Source organism: Columba livia, chromosome 2 (genome assembly GCF_036013475.1).
Source record: "Columba livia isolate bColLiv1 breed racing homer chromosome 2, bColLiv1.pat.W.v2, whole genome shotgun sequence".
Taxonomy (NCBI): domain Eukaryota; kingdom Metazoa; phylum Chordata; class Aves; order Columbiformes; family Columbidae; genus Columba; species Columba livia.
In genome coordinates this window covers 37731124-37753799 of record NC_088603.1, presented here as the reverse complement: position 1 = coordinate 37753799, position 22676 = coordinate 37731124, and the positions used below count along the sequence as shown (strand labels likewise).

The window sequence follows — 22676 nt, the reverse complement described above, 5'->3', positions numbered from 1 at the left end:
TTATCTCTCTACAGGGATCCAGAGGTGAGAGGGGTGACAAAGGAGTCAAAGGAGACCAGGTAATTTTCTTTTCCAAATGGCTGTGACCTTTAGCTGAATGTACAGGAGGACTAATGTAATTCTGATAGCAAAAAAACAGGAGCAGTACGGAGGGAGGGAACCTGGAGGCATCTTCCTGGGAGGGCAAGAGTGGTGGGGCAGGCAGTGGTCCTACCCAGCGGGAGGGCAGTGGGGCAGCCTCAGTGTCCATGTGCCCCACAGCCCCAGTGCATAGTGGAGTGAGGAGGCAGAAGGGGATTTCCCCAGAAGTAACCTCAGTCTCTTCCAGCCTGTGCAGTCCAGAACCGTGACAGCTTGCCAAAATGTTTTTGATTGGTGATGTGATAATGCTGTGAGAAAAAAAAAAAAAAAAAAAAAAAAAAGTTAAATCATTACATTCTTGACCTGGAGGTTCTTTTAATTAAGAAAGGAAGAATAAACTGCTTTAAACTGCTTTTGATATAAATGCAGAAATGCCATTCCCAAATGCAGGCATTGGGAGTTGTCCAGGTAGCAGGGTTGCCTGTAGACAAAGCACAACTGGGATGTTTTTGCTGGAGGAGAAGCAGCAGCCAGAAGAGGATCAGACAGAGGAGTAGTGATATCTTACAAGGGACTTTACAAGAAAATTTTGCTTGTAATACTCCACCTACTACATCACCCACAGTGCTGAATCACAGTGCAGGTTTTTTAACCAACATCAGTACAAGGCTCTTGATTTTCTTCCTTCCAGGGAAGGTGCTGCTTTGCCAAAGATCACTCCATAATTTTTGATGCTTTTTCTCCTTTTACTTTGTAGGGAGAAATAGGCTTCCCTGGAATGCTGGGACAAAAAGTAAGTAGGCATGATGTATTGGGGAGTTGTGTTAAGTAGTGGCATAGGGTCAATGAATGACTGCCGGGACACCCTGGAAAGTTTAAAGCATTGAAGGTTTTGCTTGACTCAATGACCAACGCTTTTGGACTTGATCAAATTCTTCATGTTTTTTATCTTAGGAGAAAATTCTGAGAGGTAGTTGTTTATTCTAGTTTCTCTTTTTTTTTCCCAGAACATTGTTTTAGTCATAATCTTCCTCCCATTTAACATGTTAAAATTCTTGATTATAGATTAATAACTGGCCTAATTGTCTCAGTATTATTCACTTGAAGACCATAAATATTTCCTTCTTGATACTCTGAATCAAAATAGCACTACTATAAATAGCAGTGGTAATCCTGGACCTTTTTGATATCATCATTGTTCTGTACTTAAAAAACAATCACAATTCACATGTTGTTTTATGGATAGAAATCCTACATGAAGATAATTTTGTCTCTGAAATTAGGATAAGGAAATAATAGTTGCTTCTAAGGAGGCTAGAAGATGAGTGAATACATGTTCCTTTCCCTGAGTGATTCTATTACACATGTACCTTAAACGCGAAGCAAGATATTGACAAAAAGGTCAGAGAGTTTTGCTAGACTTGACCTCCCCATGTCTCCGAGCCAGTTTCTGCTTTGCTTCTTCTTTAGGACAGGACTTTTCAGGGAAATATGGGTAAATTGTAAGAGATGTTTTTCACTTCATGGTTGTTTTAAAATATTTCATCATAATGTTGATGTTCTGAGGAACAAATGGTGGTATCATTATCTAGAGGAATCACATGAATTAGAGAGTAAGGGAGGTATAAACAAGGCAACATAAATTTCTGTATTTAATGTCCTGTTTCCTTCTTTCTGCACCCACCAAGGGAGAGATGGGCCCGAAGGGACAATCTGGAGTACCAGGACACAGAGGACCTATAGGAAGACCTGGAAAACGAGGCAAACAAGTAGGACCATGGTGTTTCCCCTTCCCATGACTCTTGGCATCTGTGTGGTTGTGGTGTGGGACCATGTGGTCTGTGCTCTCGATACCATATGATTTGTCACACCAGGAGTGGACAGAAGCCCTGAAACATCTCACACGCATGCACAGCCTGTGCAGGAGTTAAAGCCTCAGCTTTAGAGCCAGAGCCTTATCTGAAGCATTCGCCTCCCTGGCCACACACCATGGATAAAGCTGTATTTTTCCTGGCTTGGTAATGAACTTGAACATAAGTTGAGCAGATCTCAAACCCTCCCTTTGAATCCTAAGCAACACAGAGCTATGATCCCAGCCCTACCTGATGTGTAGAGAGCTGGCACAAGGTCCAGGTCTCAGTGTGGGACATAGCCCTGTTGGGCCCTACACTTCGTAAATCCCTAGTCCTGAGCCTGACTCAGGGGGATGGGCTGCTAGATTTACAGGCAGCTTGGTACGCTGCAACAGCAAATGGGATATATCCAAAATCCAACACATTTCAGCCTGCCCAGGTGCCAACCTCTGCCCCTCAAAAAGAGATTCCTGGGACGAGTGAAGGAATGTTTGAAGGAAAACACTGGGTTTCTAGTGCTCTGCTTGAGGGAAGAATTGCTGTGGATGCTACAAAAACCAGCCCCCCTCACCTCAGCTCCAGGCAGACTGACAACTACAGCACCTTGCAGGGGCCATCCCGTTGCCTGCCCATGAATTTTCTCCCTGGCTCTCCAGTGCAAAGAGCTACACTGCTTCTGCTAGCAAAAACATTGCTTGTGTGCACTGGCAGTAACAACCCGTACACTAAGAATAGTGTGCTGTAATGGATTAAACTGGTATGTGATCTGTGGCAATGAAAACCACTGGTCTATACATCCAAACCTCGCATTACAGTGTAATACACCCCATTCTCTAGCACACGCACTACGTGTGCATCCAGTCTATGTTCAGGCTCTGTTGCAGCTGCCAGGCCAATCTGGAGGATGTTTTTTGTCCACACCATCCAGTATGGTTGAGTCAGGCTTTGCCCAGGCCCGAGCGTTGGTCAACACAGATCAGCTTGCAGAGCCACAAGGACTTGGAGCTGTCTGACACACAGGGCAAAGAACCAAAGCACTAAAACACCCTCTCTGTTTCTCCCATTTCCTCTGTTAACACTAAACCAAGATTGATTTGTTATACTGGATATTTATATGACAGTTCTTACCACACTACTGCATGCCAGGGACAGATGCTTCTGCTCTGGGAAAGGTCAGGAAGACACATAGTGACCTTAAGGGATCACAATCTTGTATGGAAGCCTTTCAGAAATGGGATGGTTGACAGATTGTCCTTACTTAGGGCTCAAAATAATTATGCTGGCAGAAAAAAAAAAAAGAGAAAATCAGAGTTTCAGGTGAATTGTAAAGACAAGGAATTGTGTGTAAATTTGATATCAACTCCTCCACTGCAGTATTTCCCAAGAAGAAGGTAGCAATATTGATGTAGCTACCTGCTCAAGTCACCAAATGGGCTTATTTGAGAGCACCTCTCCTTGTGTATTTTTTTAAGCAATGATATTTGGGATACAAAGGAGACCAGTTCCTGTTCTCTGAATTGCCACTTGCAGAAACTGTTTATTTCTGTTGATGGTCAGGGAAGGGAACCTGTTCTGGTTACACTGTTTGTTTTAATGTATGTCTGCTCAGATACAGGAACTGTAGACCTTGTACTTAATGGGGTCAACTGGAAGCACTTTATTTGCAGTCTGGTTATGTCCAGCATTGCAAACAGAGGCACAGGCTTCCATCACTCTTGCTCTGATGATGTCAGCTAATATCTGAAGTGAAAGAATAGCCAATGTGGGGAAAAGTGAAAATCGGGTGTTGGGAAGGGAATACTAGGTCACCAAGTAGGGAAGGTATGTGCAATGTAAGTCTGCTAGATGATGCAGAAGAAATATTTTTTTCTCTCCTTGTTTCATCAGGTTGTAAAAGCTGATGTGTGCTCTTTGCTGATGTTCTTTTTGGTTGGTTGGTTGGTTGTTTCGTTGTTGTGGTTTGGGTTTTTTTTGTTTGGTTGGTTTTGTTTTTTTTGGGGGGTGTGTTCGTTGGGTTTTTTGTGTTTTCGCAAACAGTAAACTGTGCTTGTCTGTCTTGCCAAAGTAATGTGCACAGAATATCTTCCCGTTAGCATAAGGCAAGGACGCAGTGCCTGCAGATTGTCTTGAACACAGTGCACTTTTTACTTGACCTTAGACATTTTGTCACATTACACAGTGTCTTAATCAAAAAGTGGTGACATAAGGCATGTCATAATTTGAGGCAACAATAGTGCGACTAAAAGAACTATAGTCTGGCCCTAAATTAGGATTTTCAGGCCCAAGGCTAACTACACAAACCCCTTCCTTGTGCCCTGAAAGCAGTTTCACCATTGATCTTCTGCAGGAAAACCGGGTTTCCCTCTGTAGTTGGTGAACTAGCCATCTCCTTTCCTCTTTTCTAATCCTTTGAAAAAACTTCAGAGTGGCATTTTAAGGCTGCTGCCCTTAAGTGCTGTAGTTGTCGGGCTGTTTGTTCAGCTGAGAGGATCGTTTCCATCAACATGAGGACGTTTCCTGTTTCTTGATCCTGCTGACATCCCTAGATAAAAGCAGCTAAATTAGGAAGGTGTCACTTCCACTTCCATTCTGAGACACATCTTGATTATCCCACTGGCTTCTTCAGCTCTCCCCTGCCTCTGGAACAGGCTCTCCCCAAAAGGTAGCCACGAGGTGGGAGTCACAAGCCACAGCCTCACTGCCCACAAACTGAGATATACTAAACACTCAAGGCTTTGTAGCTTGGGTGGTGACCCTAAGGGGCAAGTTTAGGGCCGCAGTCTTGATAAGGAGGAATGACTCAGGGCTTTAGATAATGTTAGTTCGAATGAAGGGAGAAGAATGTAAATATTGCTCATGGGAAAAGCTTTTCTGAATGCCATGGGTTCACATGAAAAAAAACAACTCAAAACAAAATCTAAGGCAAAGATAATTCATATAAATCTTTGCCATTATTATTTAATCTATTTGTGCTAAACAAGAGAGCATTAAGTAATCATTCCTCCAAAGCAGATGTTACGGAAGACAGCTCATTTTCAGGCAGCACATGTCAACTGGAGCTAGCTTGCCTCTGCTGGATTGTTATTGTGTGGGGGAAAGAGATTTCCCACAAATTTCTTGGGATTACAAAATCCTGGTCTGCTACTTCTGTGTTCAATAAGGCAAGAAGTAATTAGGGATAAGCATCACTGACATTCACATAAATCCTAGGATATTTTGATGGCACAGGGCTTATCTAATAGGATTAAACAAAACAAATATTCAATTAGTTCTTTATGGGCCATGGCAAAATCAACCTTCCTCTGTTGAAATGGTACAAGTGACATTCAAACATATCCATGGGATACAACATATTATACAATGAACAATTATCTTAGCATATATTGCTATATATGCTTTATTACTCTGAAATCAGACAAGCAACAACCCATCTTGAACCCGTGAATGCACATTAACCTGGAATTACACCATCTTCAAGGAACCAATCTCCTTTGTTATTAAAGGAAAGCTTACATACCACTCATCATTTTTGTTATGCTAAATAATGTATGCTGCTACATAAAAATCAAATCAGATATTTAAACTTTAATCTATGTAATACACTTCTGAAATATAAAACTGAGAAATCCAAGCCTTGGAGAGTACATGAGCAGGAAGATAAATATAGTTATTTTTAATAAGTGTCACCATATTAAATTCAAGAGTAAAAATAGGAAGGTGCTGAACAGTTCTAGGGTGAAACTTTCAAATGCCTAAGGGTACAATGCACAAAAAAGCTCCCATGGGGCATATTAGGGCTGATTTTAGAGAATATTAGCCACCGTGTGGTAACTGTGTGTAAACTCATTGCCCATAGGAAAATGTACAGCATTTTGACTGAGTGATAAGGTACCAGAGGGCCACCATTTGTCAGTACAGTGTTGCCAAATACTACCTTGTGATGATTTGTTAGTGTAACTTTACCCACGGTGAAAGTCAAGGAGACACAGGAGTCCCAGCACCTAAAGTACTTCTGAAAACAGTGTGAGCCTCAAAGTCATTAGTGTGCTTCAGAAAGCCTGCACCCTAAGAAATGTCACTGTGGAAGCCCTTCATGACTCCCTAATGTATTTTCTCTTTTTTCCCCAGTGTGTATTAGTGCAATAACTAAGGATTTCCAGGGTCAGCTGCCCTGACTCCTAGAAAGCTACCAGGGTAAAAAGGCGTCGTTAAAAAAAGGCTTTCAAATGACTGAAGTTGGAGCAGGGTGATTCCTGACTCCACACAGAGCAGATCTCTGGGACCTTTCACATTTAGGAGCAGAAGTCCTGTCTGCACATGCTTTTCTGTCTCCATGTAGAAGAGGACAGCACCTCTTCCCCTGGAGTAGTCACTCTGAAACTCATGCTGCATGCTTCTACTGAAAAATGTCTTGGCTTTCTTCAAAGGGAAGCCAGTGCTGGCTGGAAGAGTTTGTGTGTTATTAATAGTTTAGCAAATAAATTAATGTCTCCTTTCTTCTAGGGACTGAAGGGAGATGTTGGACCTGCAGGTATGATGGGTCCACCTGGAAGGCCTGGTCCTTCTGGCCAGCCAGGCCCCCCTGGACCTTCAGGATCAGGTGAGTAGGAGGTCAGGTTTAGGAGATGTCCTAAATAGTGTCGCTGACCCCCAGCCCCTCCTGACCCATCACAAAGCCTACCCAGACCCCTTTACAAAAGGTGCTCCACGGTTTCATTTGCTCCTCCACTGACAGCAAGGAGAGGATTTTTCCTGAAAGCAAATCATGCCATGCTTGTTTGTTACAAGGACTATATACACTTAACCTTAAAGTCTACATTATGGCTTCTGATGTTTCAGATAAAACCAAAAACATGGCCTGTGTGGTTCCTGTGGGACTTTGGTAGATGGGGATGATGAAAAGTCTTCTGGCAGCCATGGAGGAATTAGTTAATCTCCATCATCAAAGGTCTGCTGCTTCTCCAGATATCTTGGCTTACAGCAAAAGACTGTGATACCCATCCTGTGCAGCTCTTTACAAGAAAAACAGATAAGACTCAAATTAGAATGGCATTAAGGAAAGAAGGGAAGAAAAGAAAAGGGATAGGAATCAGAGGGGAAAAAGGGCAGTGAAGAAAAACTCTAACTAAGTGGTGGAGATCTATGCTAGCTGCAATTGTGCATGTTGTAGAAATTAGAAGAAAAATCTTGTAATTGATAATTGTACAGTTTCAAAGCTATGAATACACATGAACTCTGGGCAGCTTGTGAGACCAAGCTTAAACATGACCCACAATGTTCAGTGACAGTGAATCCTCAGGTAGGGTTTTCTCAACCCAGATATATACCAAATTGTCCGAAAAGCAAAACCTATTGGGAACTACTATTACTTCAACTGGCATGGAGCTGCTTGTATTATGACCCATCTGTTCAATGTCCTCTTCTATTTTGCTTTCCCATTTTCTTCCCTTGCTTACATCAGTGGGCAGGAGGACTCTTTCTGTGGTGGTATGAAAATGGTATATCTGTGAAGCTGGGGGCTGCTTCAAAATATTCACATATCTCATGTCTCCCATTATGAAACTTCTTGAGTAAATTAGCTGGAAGTTTTCAGAGGGCAGAATTTCCACCATGCCAATGGGAAGGCAGCCAGGATCTTGAGATTATTTTTTAAAGGCTTTGTTCTATCCAAAGGAAGTTTATGTGTCAGATTTGTTAATCTTTTCCCTCTGGAATATAAATTTTGTTCCTAAAGGACCTTTCTGTAATGATGTCACCACTTGCAGTGTGAACATGTTGACTCATAGTCTAATTCTGCAGAGTAGCACATCCTTGCCAAAGTTTGAAAGTCAGAAAGTAGTATTTCTTTTAAATTTTATTCATAGCACTCCTGTATTTCTGGTTGGGTTTTCCTGTACAGAAACTCTGAAACAGTACTGCTCAAGTGTTTGTACAAATGCAGAAGTCCAATCTGTTGTGGATGTATACAGACCTTAATGTCTAGGTGCTGTAAAGTGATTCGTGTCTTCATGTCCTGAATTTCTGTAGCTTCAAACCAGCTGACATTTATTCCAAGCAAATGCTCTCTCTCTGCAACCTTGGTAGGAAAGATTAAAAAGTTATCTGAAATAATATGACTGTGGTACAAACTTCAGCCTTTCTCCTGAAGTGCTAGAACTGGTGATTCTGGTAATTCCTTCCCTCAGTTCCCAGTGGATTTGGTGGGAGATGTGCATATCTGAAAACTTAGGTAAACACATACATGCTCCTGACCTGTACTTTTTCCACTGAGGCTGCCCTTGTACAACCTGGCATTTTGTTTCCTAGGGCGATTTGCAATAGGACCAAAAGGGGAAAGAGGACTTCCAGGGCCTCCAGGAAGATGTCTCTGCAGACCCCCACAACATGTGAATAACCCTTCATATGAGGAATCTGTGTTTGGACACAGTTATCCAAAAGTCCCCGCAGTAAGTAGATTTTCTGGGAGAGAATGTGAGCAGTTCTTAAGTACTTTTAATGTAAGAGGTGGCGTACACACTAATATTTCAGATTCAACAAGGAAGGTGTCTGGATGTAGGCAATGTGTGACATCTAGTATGCAAAACCTCTGAGAGCCAGTTGGTGCAAGAGTTTGGTCTTGTAACCAGTCTGAGGGTTGTGTGATTGAGATGCTGAAATGCAGCTGTTTCAAACTATCAGTAATGTAGCATGTGTTTAGATACCTTTTTTCAAGCCTGAGGATGCTCTCTTCCATCTCCTACTGTATATGTGTAATCTGTTATTTCTACTTCAGTAAACTGAAATATATTTCAGTGAAGTGAGCTTCTCTTTCTTGCTTATTTTTTAGATCTTCTGAAAAGACAGTGATTTCAGAATGGAATATTGGGGTCAAGCATTTCACATACACGATAGGATTTCTCCCAAAGCACAGATCCTCTACCAAAAAGGAGCATCCACAAACCATGAGTGTCAAAGTTCTGAGCTCCTGTCTGTAGACGTAAAATTTATATAGCTAATTTCAATCTCTAGCCTTCTTGAAAACATTTTTACGAGCAAATTGGGCAAGGCGCTTTAAAGGACAAGTCATTGGTGAAAAGTGACCTAGCAATCTTTCATCTCTGATTTCTTTGGGCTTTGTAAATACCATTTCAGTACTTTTCCTTCTGCTGGTCCCTGCCTTATTACTCTGTGCATGGTATCACTTAATCAGCAATGAAAATGCTACCTTGATGCTGTGTACCAGCATTAGCCAGGCCACTCCACTCATGCAAGTGGATTTTGCACAGTGTCTGGTTGTCTCTGAATGACAATAAGCAGCGATTAGCTTTGTTAACTTTCCCATCTGTCACATTGTCAGAAAGCTGTTACAGAGTGTGAAAGGGACATGCTCACAACGCTGTGGGTTAAACTGGGTCGTTAAACTCAATCTTTTGCATGAGTGTGCTGCAAGTCTTGTCAGCTGCTCACTCATCCCCCCCTGTGCTGTGTTACAAAAAAGCCCCATTATTTTTAAAACATTGGTGAGAGAAGAAAGTACATGAAGTAAAGGTACATATAACATTGTGTTGGATGTTGGACATGACTGCAAAAAGCTATCACCTACTTCATGGCATGGAGAGCTCATAGGTTAAGGTGTACAACTTGCAGTCTTCTCTGTAGGTTTTACAACCCTCCTTTTCCATTTGGCACAGGTTTATATTAGATCTTAAAAGATGGTAATGAGAGTGTAATTACCTAAAGCATAAGTACCCTACACTATCGCTATGAACCCTCATTTGATGATGATCAAGTGCCATTTCGTCCTCAGAAATGTGGGATGTCGAAGAGTCAAGGCTCAGCTCTGGAAAGCGGAGCACTTGCAGAGCAGCGCTCTCCCTTTGCCTGCGCCATTTGTTTTACTCCCTTGACTGCCAAGAGCAGGAGCTTAAACATCGCTATTATTTATTCTGTTCAGATCCCTGTGCAGCAGCTTGGAAGCCTGCCTTGTACAACTTGAAAACTGTTGTCAGGGTTTCTTTAGCTGCACATGGAAAAGCAGCATCCTTCGGCAGCATGTCCCCACAACCATCACCCACTCACCCCTCAACTCCTCTGGTGCCAGCGCTGGAAACAAAGCACTGTTTTCCTGTCACTGGCTATGATTAATTCAATTTTTAAAACAAATCTTTTGCAATTCAAAGGCCAGTATCTGTAAAAGAGAGTTTCAGAGAGAACAGATCAGCTATTGATTCCAAGAGAAATTAGAGCTCTGGGGTTGGGACTTGAGCTCCTGAACAATTACAGAATTGGTTCTTTGCTGGCTTTCTGTTTCTTCGCTTTCTTTTATTCAAGGTGAAGGAATTTTTATTCAAAGCCTCTGTAATGAAATTGGCTTTTGTCAAGTGCTATGGGAATATTCTGCTATGTAAAAATTTCAGGGTCATTTGTTTTAAAAAGAGCCAATTTTGTTTATGCTAGTGGGAATCAGGCTCTGCCTTATATCCATTTTTCTCAGAAGCACTCCATTTACTTTTTCTTAATTTAAAAATGGTTTGATTTCTGCTAAATTTAATTTAATTAAGCTGCTGAAGGAAGAGATTGTTTCTTAATGCCCCTTACAGCCAGTTTCAGTGGCTGAGACATTTAAAAAATTGGAAAGAGCAGCTCGTCCTCATTTTTCCATTTTGAACTAATTTTTTCCTGTTTACTTGAAGACTTGGCTTTAGACTAAGATATATGCATAGGAAAAAAAGTGCATTTCAATGCAAATTAAATATAAACAAAGAATAAAGTAATAAAAGATAAATGAACATTGCATTGAGTGATGCATTATTTGTTCTGTAGCCACGAGCGTGCCTAAAAAATTATAGACAAACCTACGAAAGGCACTTATGCCCATATGGATTTTGCAATTGTTCCAGCATCTAACCATCTGAGCATCTGATTGTTTTTCTCGGCAATGACTGGGAAGGTATTTCATGATCACTACCTGTGGATGTGCATTTTGAAACAGAGGCCGTTTGTGCCACAGGTAGATACTCAGGAAAGACCATTCTCCTTTGGAAACTCGTGTCTCTTCTCACCAGTCACAAAGGAGCCTCTTATGGTCTGGCAGTCCATGGGTTTAAGTTCTCACACCATTCTGTTTCTGAAAACAACCAAACCATTTTTCTGTGTCATTATTTACCTATTTGCAGATACATATGTCTGCAAAACTCGATTATGTGACAATCCAAAACACTTCTTGAAAAGGTTACCAGTCACCTCTTTTTTTGTGCCCCAGATTTTTGTGGTGAATAATCAAGAAGAACTGGACCGGTTAAACACAGAAAATGCCTTAGCTTTTAGAAGAGATCAGAGATCTTTGTATTTCAAGGATACCTTTGGATGGCTCCCAGTCCAGGTGAAAATATGACTGTGGTCTCAGAAAATTCGTGAGTGTATATTTCATGTTCAAATACAGAACATACTTCTGCACTTAAAGTGTCATACAGAATCGATGAACTCAGTGGAGAAAAAAAACTAATTTTTGAGCACTGCCACAACTGTACATAATTCTGTGATTTTTGTTCACAGGAGTGTTAATCACTGATGCATTAACTCATCAGCGTGGCAGGTTTTGCTAACCTCCCTGTGAACCAGGCTCAACCGGTGAACAAACTGGGGCTGAGTTTGGGGAATTAGATTAGTAAAGAACATTTTTGTTTAATACAAGAATAAGGTGAAACTCACCAGGGTACAAAGTTGTGGAAAACACAAACCCCACAAAACAAAACCTTGTATTTCCTCATTGCTTCAAGGAGCTAAGCTGAGTCCTGCTTAGAAAGAAATTCTTTACGGCGAGAGTGATCAGGCATTGGAATGGCTGCCCAGGGAGGTGGTGGATTCACCATCCCTGGAGGTTTTTAAACTGAGATTGGACATGGCACTTAGTGTCATGATCTAGTAAACGGACTGAAGTTGGGCTAAGGGTTGGACTTGATGATCTCTGAGGTCTTTTCCAACCCAGCCGATTCTGTGATTCTGTGTGATTCTCTGAAATCATCATCGGCACCCTTTGTGTGTCCACTGAATCAGATTTTGTATAAACCCCGTGAACCATCAAAAAATGGGATGTGAAAACTTGGTTGTGGGACCTGCCTCCCACAGCCCTTCACCTCTGCTTGCTGGCTAGGCTGCTTGTGGGCTGGTCAGTAACCGCTGGGTGTTTGTTTGGCCAGCTCAACCCTTTCTACCCCGTGGATTATCGCTTCGAGGACAGCGGTACCTGTGGAGATGGGATTGTGCAGGATGGGGAAGAGTGCGACGATGGCAATGCCGTGGTGACTGACAGCTGTATAAGTAAGTTACAGTGCGTCAAGCGCAGCCTCCTTCTGCCATTAGTTATGCATTAGTTATTTTCACGGGGTGCACTGCTGTGTAAATCACACCGATGTTTCACTCAGGGGAGCTTGTGTGGTTTGCGACTTAAGTGCAGACATGGGGATCCTAAAACAAGTTGTCCCTAAGATGGCGTTCTTTAACTGATGTGCATGCAAATGAGCCAAATTCTGCACACAGAGAAGAGCTATTGATTTTATTACAGAGTTATACAAGTCTGGATACTAGATCAAACTAGCATACTGGCAATACAAAAGTCTCAGTCATTTATACAAAATCTTACCACTATATACACAACCTCAGGGCAGCCCTGTAGGGCTGATTGGTTACAATATTTGCATACAAGTTATATAACACTGTATGCATGCTCAGTGAGTAGGGGTTATCTTCTGGAGGCGGGTAGCCTTCAAAAAGAAGGTGTGTTTTTGTATTAAAATGAGATTATAGTGAGCAAAGTTTAGTTTAGGTTGAGCATGCCCACAAAATTTGGCAATAATCACTAAATACTCAATCAACTGTCTATGTTTGACTTCTCAATTCCAGGATAGGTTTTGTTTTACAATTAAAAGTTTATCAGTGCTAAACATCTCATTTATTATTTGTATGAAGGTTAACCTATGCTAGGCAGTTCATGTATTATTAGTCTAATATTAACTTACTAGTAAGCTTCATGGTCAGGTCTTTTGACCTATCCAGAAACAGGGAGAGGGAGGCACAATATGTGAAAACTGAGGTCCTTGGTGCATGTGGATGTCACACAGCAGCACGAGACGGAGGTGATGCCAAGTACTTTTCACATAACCTCGTTGAGGACTGCGTACCTCCCCAAGCAGGGGTATTTGCAGTCAGAGCAAAACCACTGCATTTCAGGGGCCAAACTCAGCAGCTGGTTTATATGCACACCCTCTGCAGGGGGTGCCAGCATTCTGGTCAAAAGATGTAGCTTACATTTGCGGTGCATCACAAAACCCCTTAGGATAGACATTGAAGCTGGCTGTTTCTAACAGTAAGATAGATCCTGGGTCCAGTAAAATCACTTTGGATTTTGTTATTCACTTGCATAGGCAATGTGTCAGCCCACTTCCTTCACTGTTAGGTTTATACAACAATTGATTCCTGTCTGGTCAACCTTCTTTTCATTTTTGTGGCTGTGAATAGCAAAGAGCTTTTAAGCGTAGAAGCATCTGTGACAACCTTCACTCCGGCCTTTTGGTTACTTTTACAGCTTGATTCCTTCCCCAGAGCACAGGACTCTGCACCATCTACAGCTGACACACAGCAGGGTTGGTATTCTGGCAGTTCTAGCAAAGGGATGTTTCTTCACATTTCAGAACAGGTATCAGCCAACACTGAAAGATGCAATTTTTCTTTTTCATTTATAGAGCTCTCAATTTTTTAAGCCTGACTTTGAAAATTAGGTGTATGCAGCCATGTTGTATGTGAATTTGTCCATCCACCTGTTCATCACCACCCTTCCTCTCATAACCTAGGAATCGCAGCCAACTCCTCAATGACAACAGGAAAGAGATTTCAAATGCGGTTCAGCTGGTATAGACACACATATAAATGTCCCTCTAAGCTTGCCTAGCTGCAGAATAATCCAGTGAGAGAGCATGAGCTTTCCAGGCTCCAAGCATGAGAAAATGATTCAATTAGAATTTGCAATCAGCCATGGGGAACAAGCATGCAGGAAAATACTGTTCATTATTTCTAGTGCCTGCAAAATTATACATGGTGTGTCTGGAGGCACATCATATTACCTTGTGCTATACACTGGGCAAAGCTTCAGGTCGGTTGAAACCTTACGATATGAAGATTTCTGACACTGATGTGATCTGAAGAGTTATCATCGAGCTACTTGGAAATGACCACATTGTCATCGCTCTGATCTTGTGACTGAACCAGAAGAAAAAATGTTAACCAAATGTTAAGTGGATTTAATTGTAAAATAGGCTTGTTGTTTTTAGAAGCAGCAATTTCTAATTAATTAATGATTTCTGTTTGTAAATAACCCACTTTAACTCTTACAAACTCCTCATTCTTGAGAGTCCTTTTAGTCCATTGCTTAATAGTGTCTCTGAGAAGATCTCAAAATCATTTTAGCTAAATCAGTTTGTTAAAACTATACTCATAGTCAAGAAGCTGAAGATGTTAAAAGCAAAGTCCAGTTGCTAAAATAGCAAAAAAACCCCAACACAAATTACTTCAGCCTACATGCCATCCACCATGAAAAATTGTTACAAGGCCCACTCATGCTCAAGTCAGTAGGAATCAGTAGGAAAATCATCTTTTTGGCCATCAGTACTTTTTTTTTTTTTTTTAAGAGACAGGCTATACATCTGCATAATTCTATTAATACGTGGGAACTTGCAGTAGACACACATAGATACTGTACAATACTGGGTAAATGTCTAGGTTGAGATTTTCAAACTACTGAATGACCTCAGGGTGGTTTTTTTTTGAAATGGTGGCCTCCCCAGATAAGTTTATGCTTCCTTTAATTTCTTTCTGGCAATAATTATCCATGGTAACAATAGCTCTTAGAATAAATGCTCTTGCAAGGAGTGTTTCTGTAGTAATTGCTTTTAGTAGTTATACATTCTTGCCCTTGGTCATTGAAATTAGGCTAAAAAAAAGGCATATTATTTGTAGTGAAGAATATTGCTCCTCCTAAGACAGTCCTTACAGGGTGCTCTCCCCAAAATGCCTTATTTTGTATTTTAACCTTAAAAATCTAGTTCCACTTACCTCACCTGCCTCTTTTACATGTCAAGTGCCTTGAAGGTATTTCTTTCTGTACTTTCCTCTAGGATGCCGCCGTGCTTACTGTGGGGATGGCTACAGACATGAGGGGGTTGAAGACTGCGATGGGAAGGATTTTGGATATTTGACATGTAAAACATATCTCCCTGGGTATGTATGAGCTGTCTTCACTTTGTTTTGGGGTGGTGAGTGTTTTTGTTTGGTTTGTGGTTTTCTTTTTTTTTTTTTTTTTAATATATCATTTTTGTGGTGTTTAGTTGGTTTGGTCTGGTTTGGTTTTCTTTTTTCTTTTTTCTCTTTGCCAGCTTTAAAAGAGAAAAGTGTTACCCACTTAAGCCTTGTTCCACTGGGACCCTTGCAGGTAGTGTGGGGGACAGAGTTTATCAGATTATTTCTGCACATCATTGACTTGGAAGGCTAGATTTCATCTCTCAGTAATAAGCACATGCCTCTGACTGTACAAGAATGAATGAAGGTCACATAGCCATATGTTTGCCCATTGCTTCCAAATATTTCCTCATTTGGTGACATTATCGTTGCATTAACGTTCACTCATAACACAGTAAGAGTAGAAACAACCATGAGACAGAAGTGATCACAGGAAAGGAAAAAAAAGGAAGGAGAAAAAAGAAAAATGAAATAACCAAACCCCAATCTCCAACTGACCTCCTGTTGCCCTTGTTAATGGGTACTCTGGGGGTATCTTTATTTCTGAATAAACCAGTCCTCTCCCAGCCTTTCCAAAGCCCAGGAAGTTCACTCAACAGCAGCTGCAAAGCCATGCATCTGCTCAGCAATGTCCTTCATTTCAAACATCTGCTTATTGTTGACTTGCCTTGTCTGCCTTTGTTTAAGCAGCTTCCTCCGGTCAGCATTCTGCCTCCAACAGCAGCACTTCTATTTAGCTGTCAGGTATTGTTACTGGCTAACAGGAAACATTTAATTTGCAAATGAAATTATGCGCAGAGCCCTCATCATTCATGGAAGAATAATGTGCTAATTGGCAGGAATCAGAAACCACAGGACGCCTTTGTAAATCAGGTGCTGTGCTAATCCTTGCACTGCAATTGTTGGAGCACTCCTAGTGTAAGAGATTACTAAAACCAAGACCAGCAAAGCTGACAGCCCGAAACATTTTGCAGAGAACTCATCTTCAGACAGTGCGGAGCTGTTTTCTACTGTGAAAACTCTTCCCTTATAAGAGTCTGAATTTTGGTGCCAAAACCAGCACTGCAACAGCTTGAGAAATTTTTACAAATTTCATTTCCCATGTCTAATCAAGTTGTGAAGAGCAACTGCTATCCTTCACTTTTGTGTGTGCAGTCTGCAAATTATCTGCTAAACTAAAGAAAAAGCTGTGAATCATGAGTAAATTGGGATAAATATGTGAGCAGGGCACTCCCATGCGAGTTTTACCCCAAAGCACCTTTTCCTCCTGCTGCAACTGATTTTCCCATTTTCTACTCTTACCAGCCCCCAAATCCTCACATTTCACACATGTTCACTTCAGATTTCATGTGTTTTTTCTGAGAATACGGGTTATCCCAGGACATACTTTCAAGGACCTGCTTAATGGCTGCTTAATCCGCAATTTTTGGATTGTTTGATGGGTGAGTTGTTCGCTTAGACATATGCTAGCAATAAAACTGCATCAAAATGCTTATTTTGTTAACATCTCTGGTCAGATCTTCAGTAGGTAGAGTCACTGCAGCTCAGTTTAAATCAGTAGAAAGAAAAAAAATCACTGTTTTTCTTCATTTTGTAAGGAACCTTTGATTTACTTTTTTAATTATTATTTCCAAGGTGGTCATGTGTCACTATCATTGTTTCAAGTACATGAAAAATAAGCTAAAGGACAGGTACAGTCATGCCTTCTGGAGCTATTGGAAGTAACTGGAAAAACACTTAACTCAGAGCCTCAGATATTCCCTTACATAGTTCCCGTGGGTGAGTGCCAAAGCCTTCCCTGCACCCACCTCTGCATAACACTTCTGACTGCCAATAGGGATTTTGGTTTTTTTAATTGGCATTACTGGGAATTAAGTCTTCACTCACAGTTTCTCCTGAACTCTTATTTTACTGACAAGGGGGAGCACAGTGGAGCACTGATGGAAATTGCACTCTTATTTTGGTTCCCATATATTGCTGCACATGGCGCCTTCCAATGTTCTTCACTCCTACAGAGAGTTATATCCAGAAACCATACAATGTACACTATAGCATGCTTTGAAACTGAGATACTCTCTTTTATTTTAGGTCTTACGGAAAATTGCGATGCACTTCTTACTGCTACATTGACTCTACACAGTGTCGATACTTCACATGAGGGGAGCAGAGGTGGGCAGCATCCCACTCGTAGTGGGGTGCTAGGTGCTATGCTATCATCTATCCAAGAAGGACTGGGACAAAAAATACCACCCACCTCTGTGTGAAAACAAAGAGACATCATGCTGCTGCTGGCCATTTTGAGGTGTTTTTCTTTTTTTCTTTTTTTTTTTAATTAAGTTGGATTGGGAAAATAAAGGACCACTGCATCCTGTCTTAATAGAGAAATGTCAAACAGTATTTGCCAGTAAGACTTTCATACGGCTGTGGATGGCGACTTGCTCTCCAGCACAAATGCAATGTAAAGCTGCTGGAAACTGAATTTCACTAGCCAGGAGTATCGTGTAACAATTACCTCGACTTAGCACTGTTAAACCTACATGTAAACTCTTCAGGGTTTTAGTCTTTAACCTTCTCAGCATAAACATGAAGCGTATCTTCCATGTGAAGTTTATAGAGCCTTTTTCTTTTATTACATTGTGAACTTTACAAGTGTATCCACATGAGTGATGACTTCAGTGACATTAAGGTTAATGGTACATCTTCGTGGGTCGAAGGAGCAGAGGCCCTTCAGTAAGTGCTTTCAAGATCAGCAAATCAGCCAAAAAAGCTGGTTTACTTCACTTTCAGGCTGAGACGTTCGGCTGTTTGAGTCTGCGTGCATGCACAGAACTGCAAGTGGTCACAGGATGCCTGAAACTGCAGACCACAAAGGCCAAACTTGGTCAAAAAAACTGTGAAATAGCCAAGGAGCTCTCTCCCAGGAGAAAATCAGACAAGAAAGGAAGATAGAGAAGGAACGTATTTCTGTATTTTTCACCTGTGTCAAGCTGGCTGTGCTCTGGAAGACCCTGAAGGGGCTGGGACAGCATCGATTACCCACCTGAAGCCGCAGTGAGACCATGTACACGTTGCCTTCACTCTGTTTTCTTCACTGGAAGGTCTTTTTCAGCCGCTTGTCTACCTGACCATTATCATTCAGTTACTGGTTACACCCTGTCCTCTCCCCCTTGCTGCTTCCACCGCTGTGTCTGGGGTACCTCCCAGTGTACATTCTCACTTTTGTATCGCTGTAAATCAAATCTTGGAGTAGAGTGTTTATGGATACTCATTTATGCTGTGTAATGTACATGTATTTTTGTTTTTCAGAAAGTTTGTTCAACTATATTAACTCTGATAGGAGTCAGAGTAATTATAATATTTATTAGCAAGCATTGAAGAGTAAACTTCACGTGAGAAGCATATTAAATGTTATGTGAAAAACAGTCTGTAACAGAAGAAAAGGAAACAAAGGATGTGCAGAATTCAGGGCTAAAAACCTCAAATCAAGGTATTATTTTCACTCAAGCCACTCTTTTATTCTTCAGGATAAATGCTGTACAAAACTGTGTGAAATGCATGAGCTACCTGTACCAGCAACAGCACTGGAACAGCTGCGCTTATACTGGTGCTTTGGTAAAGGTTGAAGGTAGATTTTGCATTGTAATGATAAGGCATTAAGCAATCAAAAAATGCATATGGTTTTTATCACTTGTATAAAAGTCTTTAACTCTGCATGTCCAAAGTGATCCTGGAAATCACCAACTTAAAAAAAAAAAAAAAACAAAACTAAAATTAGGTGTACTCTTTGTGGCTGTCACTTACCTGAGCTCCTTATGCTGCTGTAAAGTCAAGCTACCAGCATTTGTAGCCCAGTTCAATAGTTCAAAATTTTAAATCTCATTGCTTCTTTTCTTTTTTTTTTTTTCTCTTAAAAAAACCTGAAGTCTTAATAAAAGGTCAAGGAACCACTGGGCCAAGGATCTCGCCCAACATAAGCTCTGAAAATCTGGGCACTAGCACAGCTGCCTTTAATTTCCTGTGCTTGTTCTAGCGGCAGATTCCAGCAGTGTCACACAGTGAGGGAGCACATATCCCAGCGTAAGGCTCCCGAGGACAGCCACGTTCCCAGCACTGCGTCCTGCTGGCCAACCCTCTGGCTGAGCCTCTGGCAGCATCTTCTGAGTGGCACAGTCCTGAGCTTGGAGAGACTTATCTTAACTCCTCACCTTTCTCCAAGGAATTCACCTCTACTCTATCAAAATGCTGGAGTCTTTGAGAAATTTGGCAATCCCAGTGGCCTTTCACCTTCAGTTTTAAGTCACATCATTTTTAAAAGATCCTACCTCCGAAGGACATTGAAGTTGCAAACCAAGTGAACGGAGGACAGGAAATGTAAACAGGAGTTGTGATTGTGTAGGTAAAATTGTACTGTGCTGCACACGTTCAGGAAGGGGCGTATCAGTCTGATCAGAAAACATTCACAAAGTATGGATTTTAAATGGACTTTATTATTACAGCCCAAACAATCCAGCATCTTAACAGAAAGGAATGTAAGATATAAGGAGAAAAAATACATGAAACAAGTTTCTTATTACCATTACTGTCTTGGTCCCCTCAGATGATAAAGCAAGAGAAAGACATCTGGGAAGGTGTTAAGTATATATGATTTTTCAAATGGCAAAAAAACCTCAACCCTTCCTCCTTATTTCTTACATACCTGCTTTGTTATTAATTGAGGATCCTTCAGCTGGATGGTGCCTGGTCTGCTGTGAATTATCTTCCCTCCTCTGAGTTTCTTAACACATTTGTGCCAAGTCTGGTTCAAAAAGTTAATTGAAGTATTTCAGTTCCTTGACCTCTTGTAGCAGCAAATGCTTGCGGGAAAGTTTTCTAATGATTAGTATGCAACTCTAGAGGCATACAAAAATAATATGAGCTCACACCATGCACTGTATTAAATGTGTATTAAAAATCCAGCTTGCACATAATATATGATTAAATATATCCAGTTACCTACAGCGTGTATTAGCAGCTCATGTCAATAAATCATGCTACCTTAGTTCTGGTATGTCCTTGCTTTCACTTATTTCATTTTGGGTTTAACATCAAAATTTTTAGATATTATTTCCTAGTTTAAGATGCTGGGGAGGGAGAATCTCAGTGCCTCCCCTCCTCTCCAATGCATGCTGCTTGTCCCACACCTGCTGCTGGCCCCAGCTCTGTGCGTGCGGGAGTGCGACTGTGAGTCTCCACAGTGGGTCCCGCTGTCACCCCAGCTCCAGACGGACCCGTGCAACATGCCATGTGCAGAACCGCTCCTCTCTCACTGATTTCTGGTTGTAGTTGATGTCACATGGGTTACTTTTAATAAGACTTTGGGCTGAGGTTTGGGGGATTATCTCCTCCTGCTGCCTCATAACATCCTGGCTGGTTTGCAACTCCTATTAGAGGCTGAGCTGATGGTTGCAAACCAGAAAGCTACAGCATCGGGTGTTGATGGGCAATGGGAATGGTAATTTTGGCACCTCGGGTTTGGGCACTCCCAACAGCCAGCACTGAGGCTTTGGGAACAGGCTCCTGCCTTGCAGTAGCAGCTGGCAAGTCTGTCCTCTCGAGGCTTTTGTGCACAATGGGGCATCCCAGAGAAGGGTGGTGCTGTCTGTCCCCAGGGGAAATGGAAGTGCATTGACAGCTAGAGAATGAATGTGTTTTTAGGGTGGTATATTTTCTGCCTTCCCTTTCTAACAGCTCAGCTTCTGTGACACTTACCTCTCTGTCTTCCCAAATGCCTACATCATGGCTTTCTTCACTTCAAATAATTCAAAATTGTAGCTGCCAACCCTGTGCATGCCCATAAATCTGGCCATGCCTCTCAACTCCTCATTTCTTTGTTCTCATTATTTTCTTTAAAAGTACCAAATTTCACACCCTTCGTAGCCCTTCCAAAACACTGCAACACCTTTACTGGTCTGCAGGCACTGAGTTTTTTTGGCTTCTTTTTCAGCCTCTCACACCATCCCTTTTCTAACATCTGAGGTTGCAGCCCCACGGATGTCACAGCAAAGCCCCTTGGCCACGGTTCTTACCTCCTTAAAGGATGGCTTCTTAGAGAAGCCAAACTCAATATCTCTAGAAATCTTGTGCTGCAATTCCTGTTTCAGTCCGATTGATTTGGACAAAGGGAGAATGGTTTGGTAGTTATCCTTAAACTGGAAGTCCTCCAGAACAGGTACTGTCCTTAAGCACCAGCTTAATAACAACCCAGTTAGTTGCTCTTGGGAACAATTCTATAGCTTTGGCACTTGGCTGCCACATACAATCAGGGCACATATTATAAAAAGAAGACCAAAGTATACCCAAGAGAAGTAAACCAGTGTTGTGCTGTGAATCTTTGATGATACTCAAGTGTATTATGCAGGCAAGGCAAGGCCACAAGAAGACCTTCAGAAGGGTTTTTGGAAAAATCATGTTTTAATTCACAAAGGGTGAAGCAACAGAGGGCACTTTGTGATAGACTTTCAAGTTCTTCCTCTGATAGCTTTTGACCAAGGAGATGGTTACAGTAGAGCAAATGTCCTTTCCCTGGAAACCATCGTCTTGCAAGGCAAGCACCAAGTAATAGGCTATTGAAATCTGCTGTGGGCAACAGTAAGGTGCTGGCAGAAGGACAAACTGAGGCAAAGAGTGAATGTAAAATTGGGATCAGGAACTTGGTTCAGAGTAACTGATGCTCACTGATCTGGTAAGAGATGGTGCAACTTGTAGACTAAGTGCTGCCAGACCTCAATCAAAGAGGAAAAAAAAGAACAAAGCCTATGGAAATTAGTCATTTTATGTCTTTTTTGAACATGGTCAATGACAAATCCCTACTGCATCAACGCATTCAGTTACATGTCCAGCAACATGCTCTTTGCTGCAAAGTGGGGTCCCCTGTGCTGAAGGCTGCTGTCATTCCAGGTCTGAAGAGGTCAGAACAAAGCCTGGGCACATGTTTTCATTGCATTGGTAATTACTGAGGCATTTAGGAGGATGGACCTGAACCAGCTCAGCTGAGGAAAGGCTGCGTTTGAAAGGGTAGCTGGGCCAAATTACATTAGAGGAGTGCACTCCTGCTGGAAATTACATTAGTGGTTACTTCCCTCCCTTCACCCTCAACAAAATCTTGGAACTCAAAATGCACTGAATTATAGGCCCAGCCTTTCAGGATTTTTAATTTGCTCTGACTGTTTCCTGTGCATCTGATGGAGGGTCCAGCTTGGACGCACAATCTTCTCAAGTGAGAGAGACCAGGGTTTAAACATATTTTGCTGCAGTCTTTCCACCCACTATTGAACATGCGTCCCTCCCTGCTTGGGGTGCTGCTCAGCATTTTCTTTTTGGAAAGGCGGGTGAAGGAGAACCATGGAGCTGAACCCACAAAAGCAAAGCCAAGCAGCAGCTCTTGCCATTGTGCTCAGGGTGGGAAGGGACCTTGTGCCACAAGTGTATCAAAGC

General features: G+C 41.7%; 1 protein-coding gene across 2 annotated transcripts in view; it reads left to right on the top strand.

The window, feature by feature from the left end:
* The window catches only part of COLQ (collagen like tail subunit of asymmetric acetylcholinesterase), a 44065-nt gene extending 23824 nt beyond the window's left edge, over window positions 1–20241 (top strand). The window contains exons 9-17 of one of the 2 annotated variants that reach the window (XM_013367636.3): window positions 15–59; window positions 839–874; window positions 1770–1850; window positions 6438–6534; window positions 8241–8380; window positions 11176–11295; window positions 12113–12233; window positions 15083–15185; window positions 17292–20241. In XM_013367636.3, the coding sequence (XP_013223090.1) occupies window positions 15–59; window positions 839–874; window positions 1770–1850; window positions 6438–6534; window positions 8241–8380; window positions 11176–11295; window positions 12113–12233; window positions 15083–15185; window positions 17292–17361 (813 nt within the window). In that variant the 3' untranslated portion in view covers window positions 17362–20241. The remainder of the gene's footprint in view (window positions 1–14; window positions 60–838; window positions 875–1769; window positions 1851–6437; window positions 6535–8240; window positions 8381–11175; window positions 11296–12112; window positions 12234–15082; window positions 15186–17291) is intronic. The other variant, XM_021290269.2, reaches the window with a different exon arrangement.
* Window positions 20242–22676: the final 2435 nt, after the last annotated feature.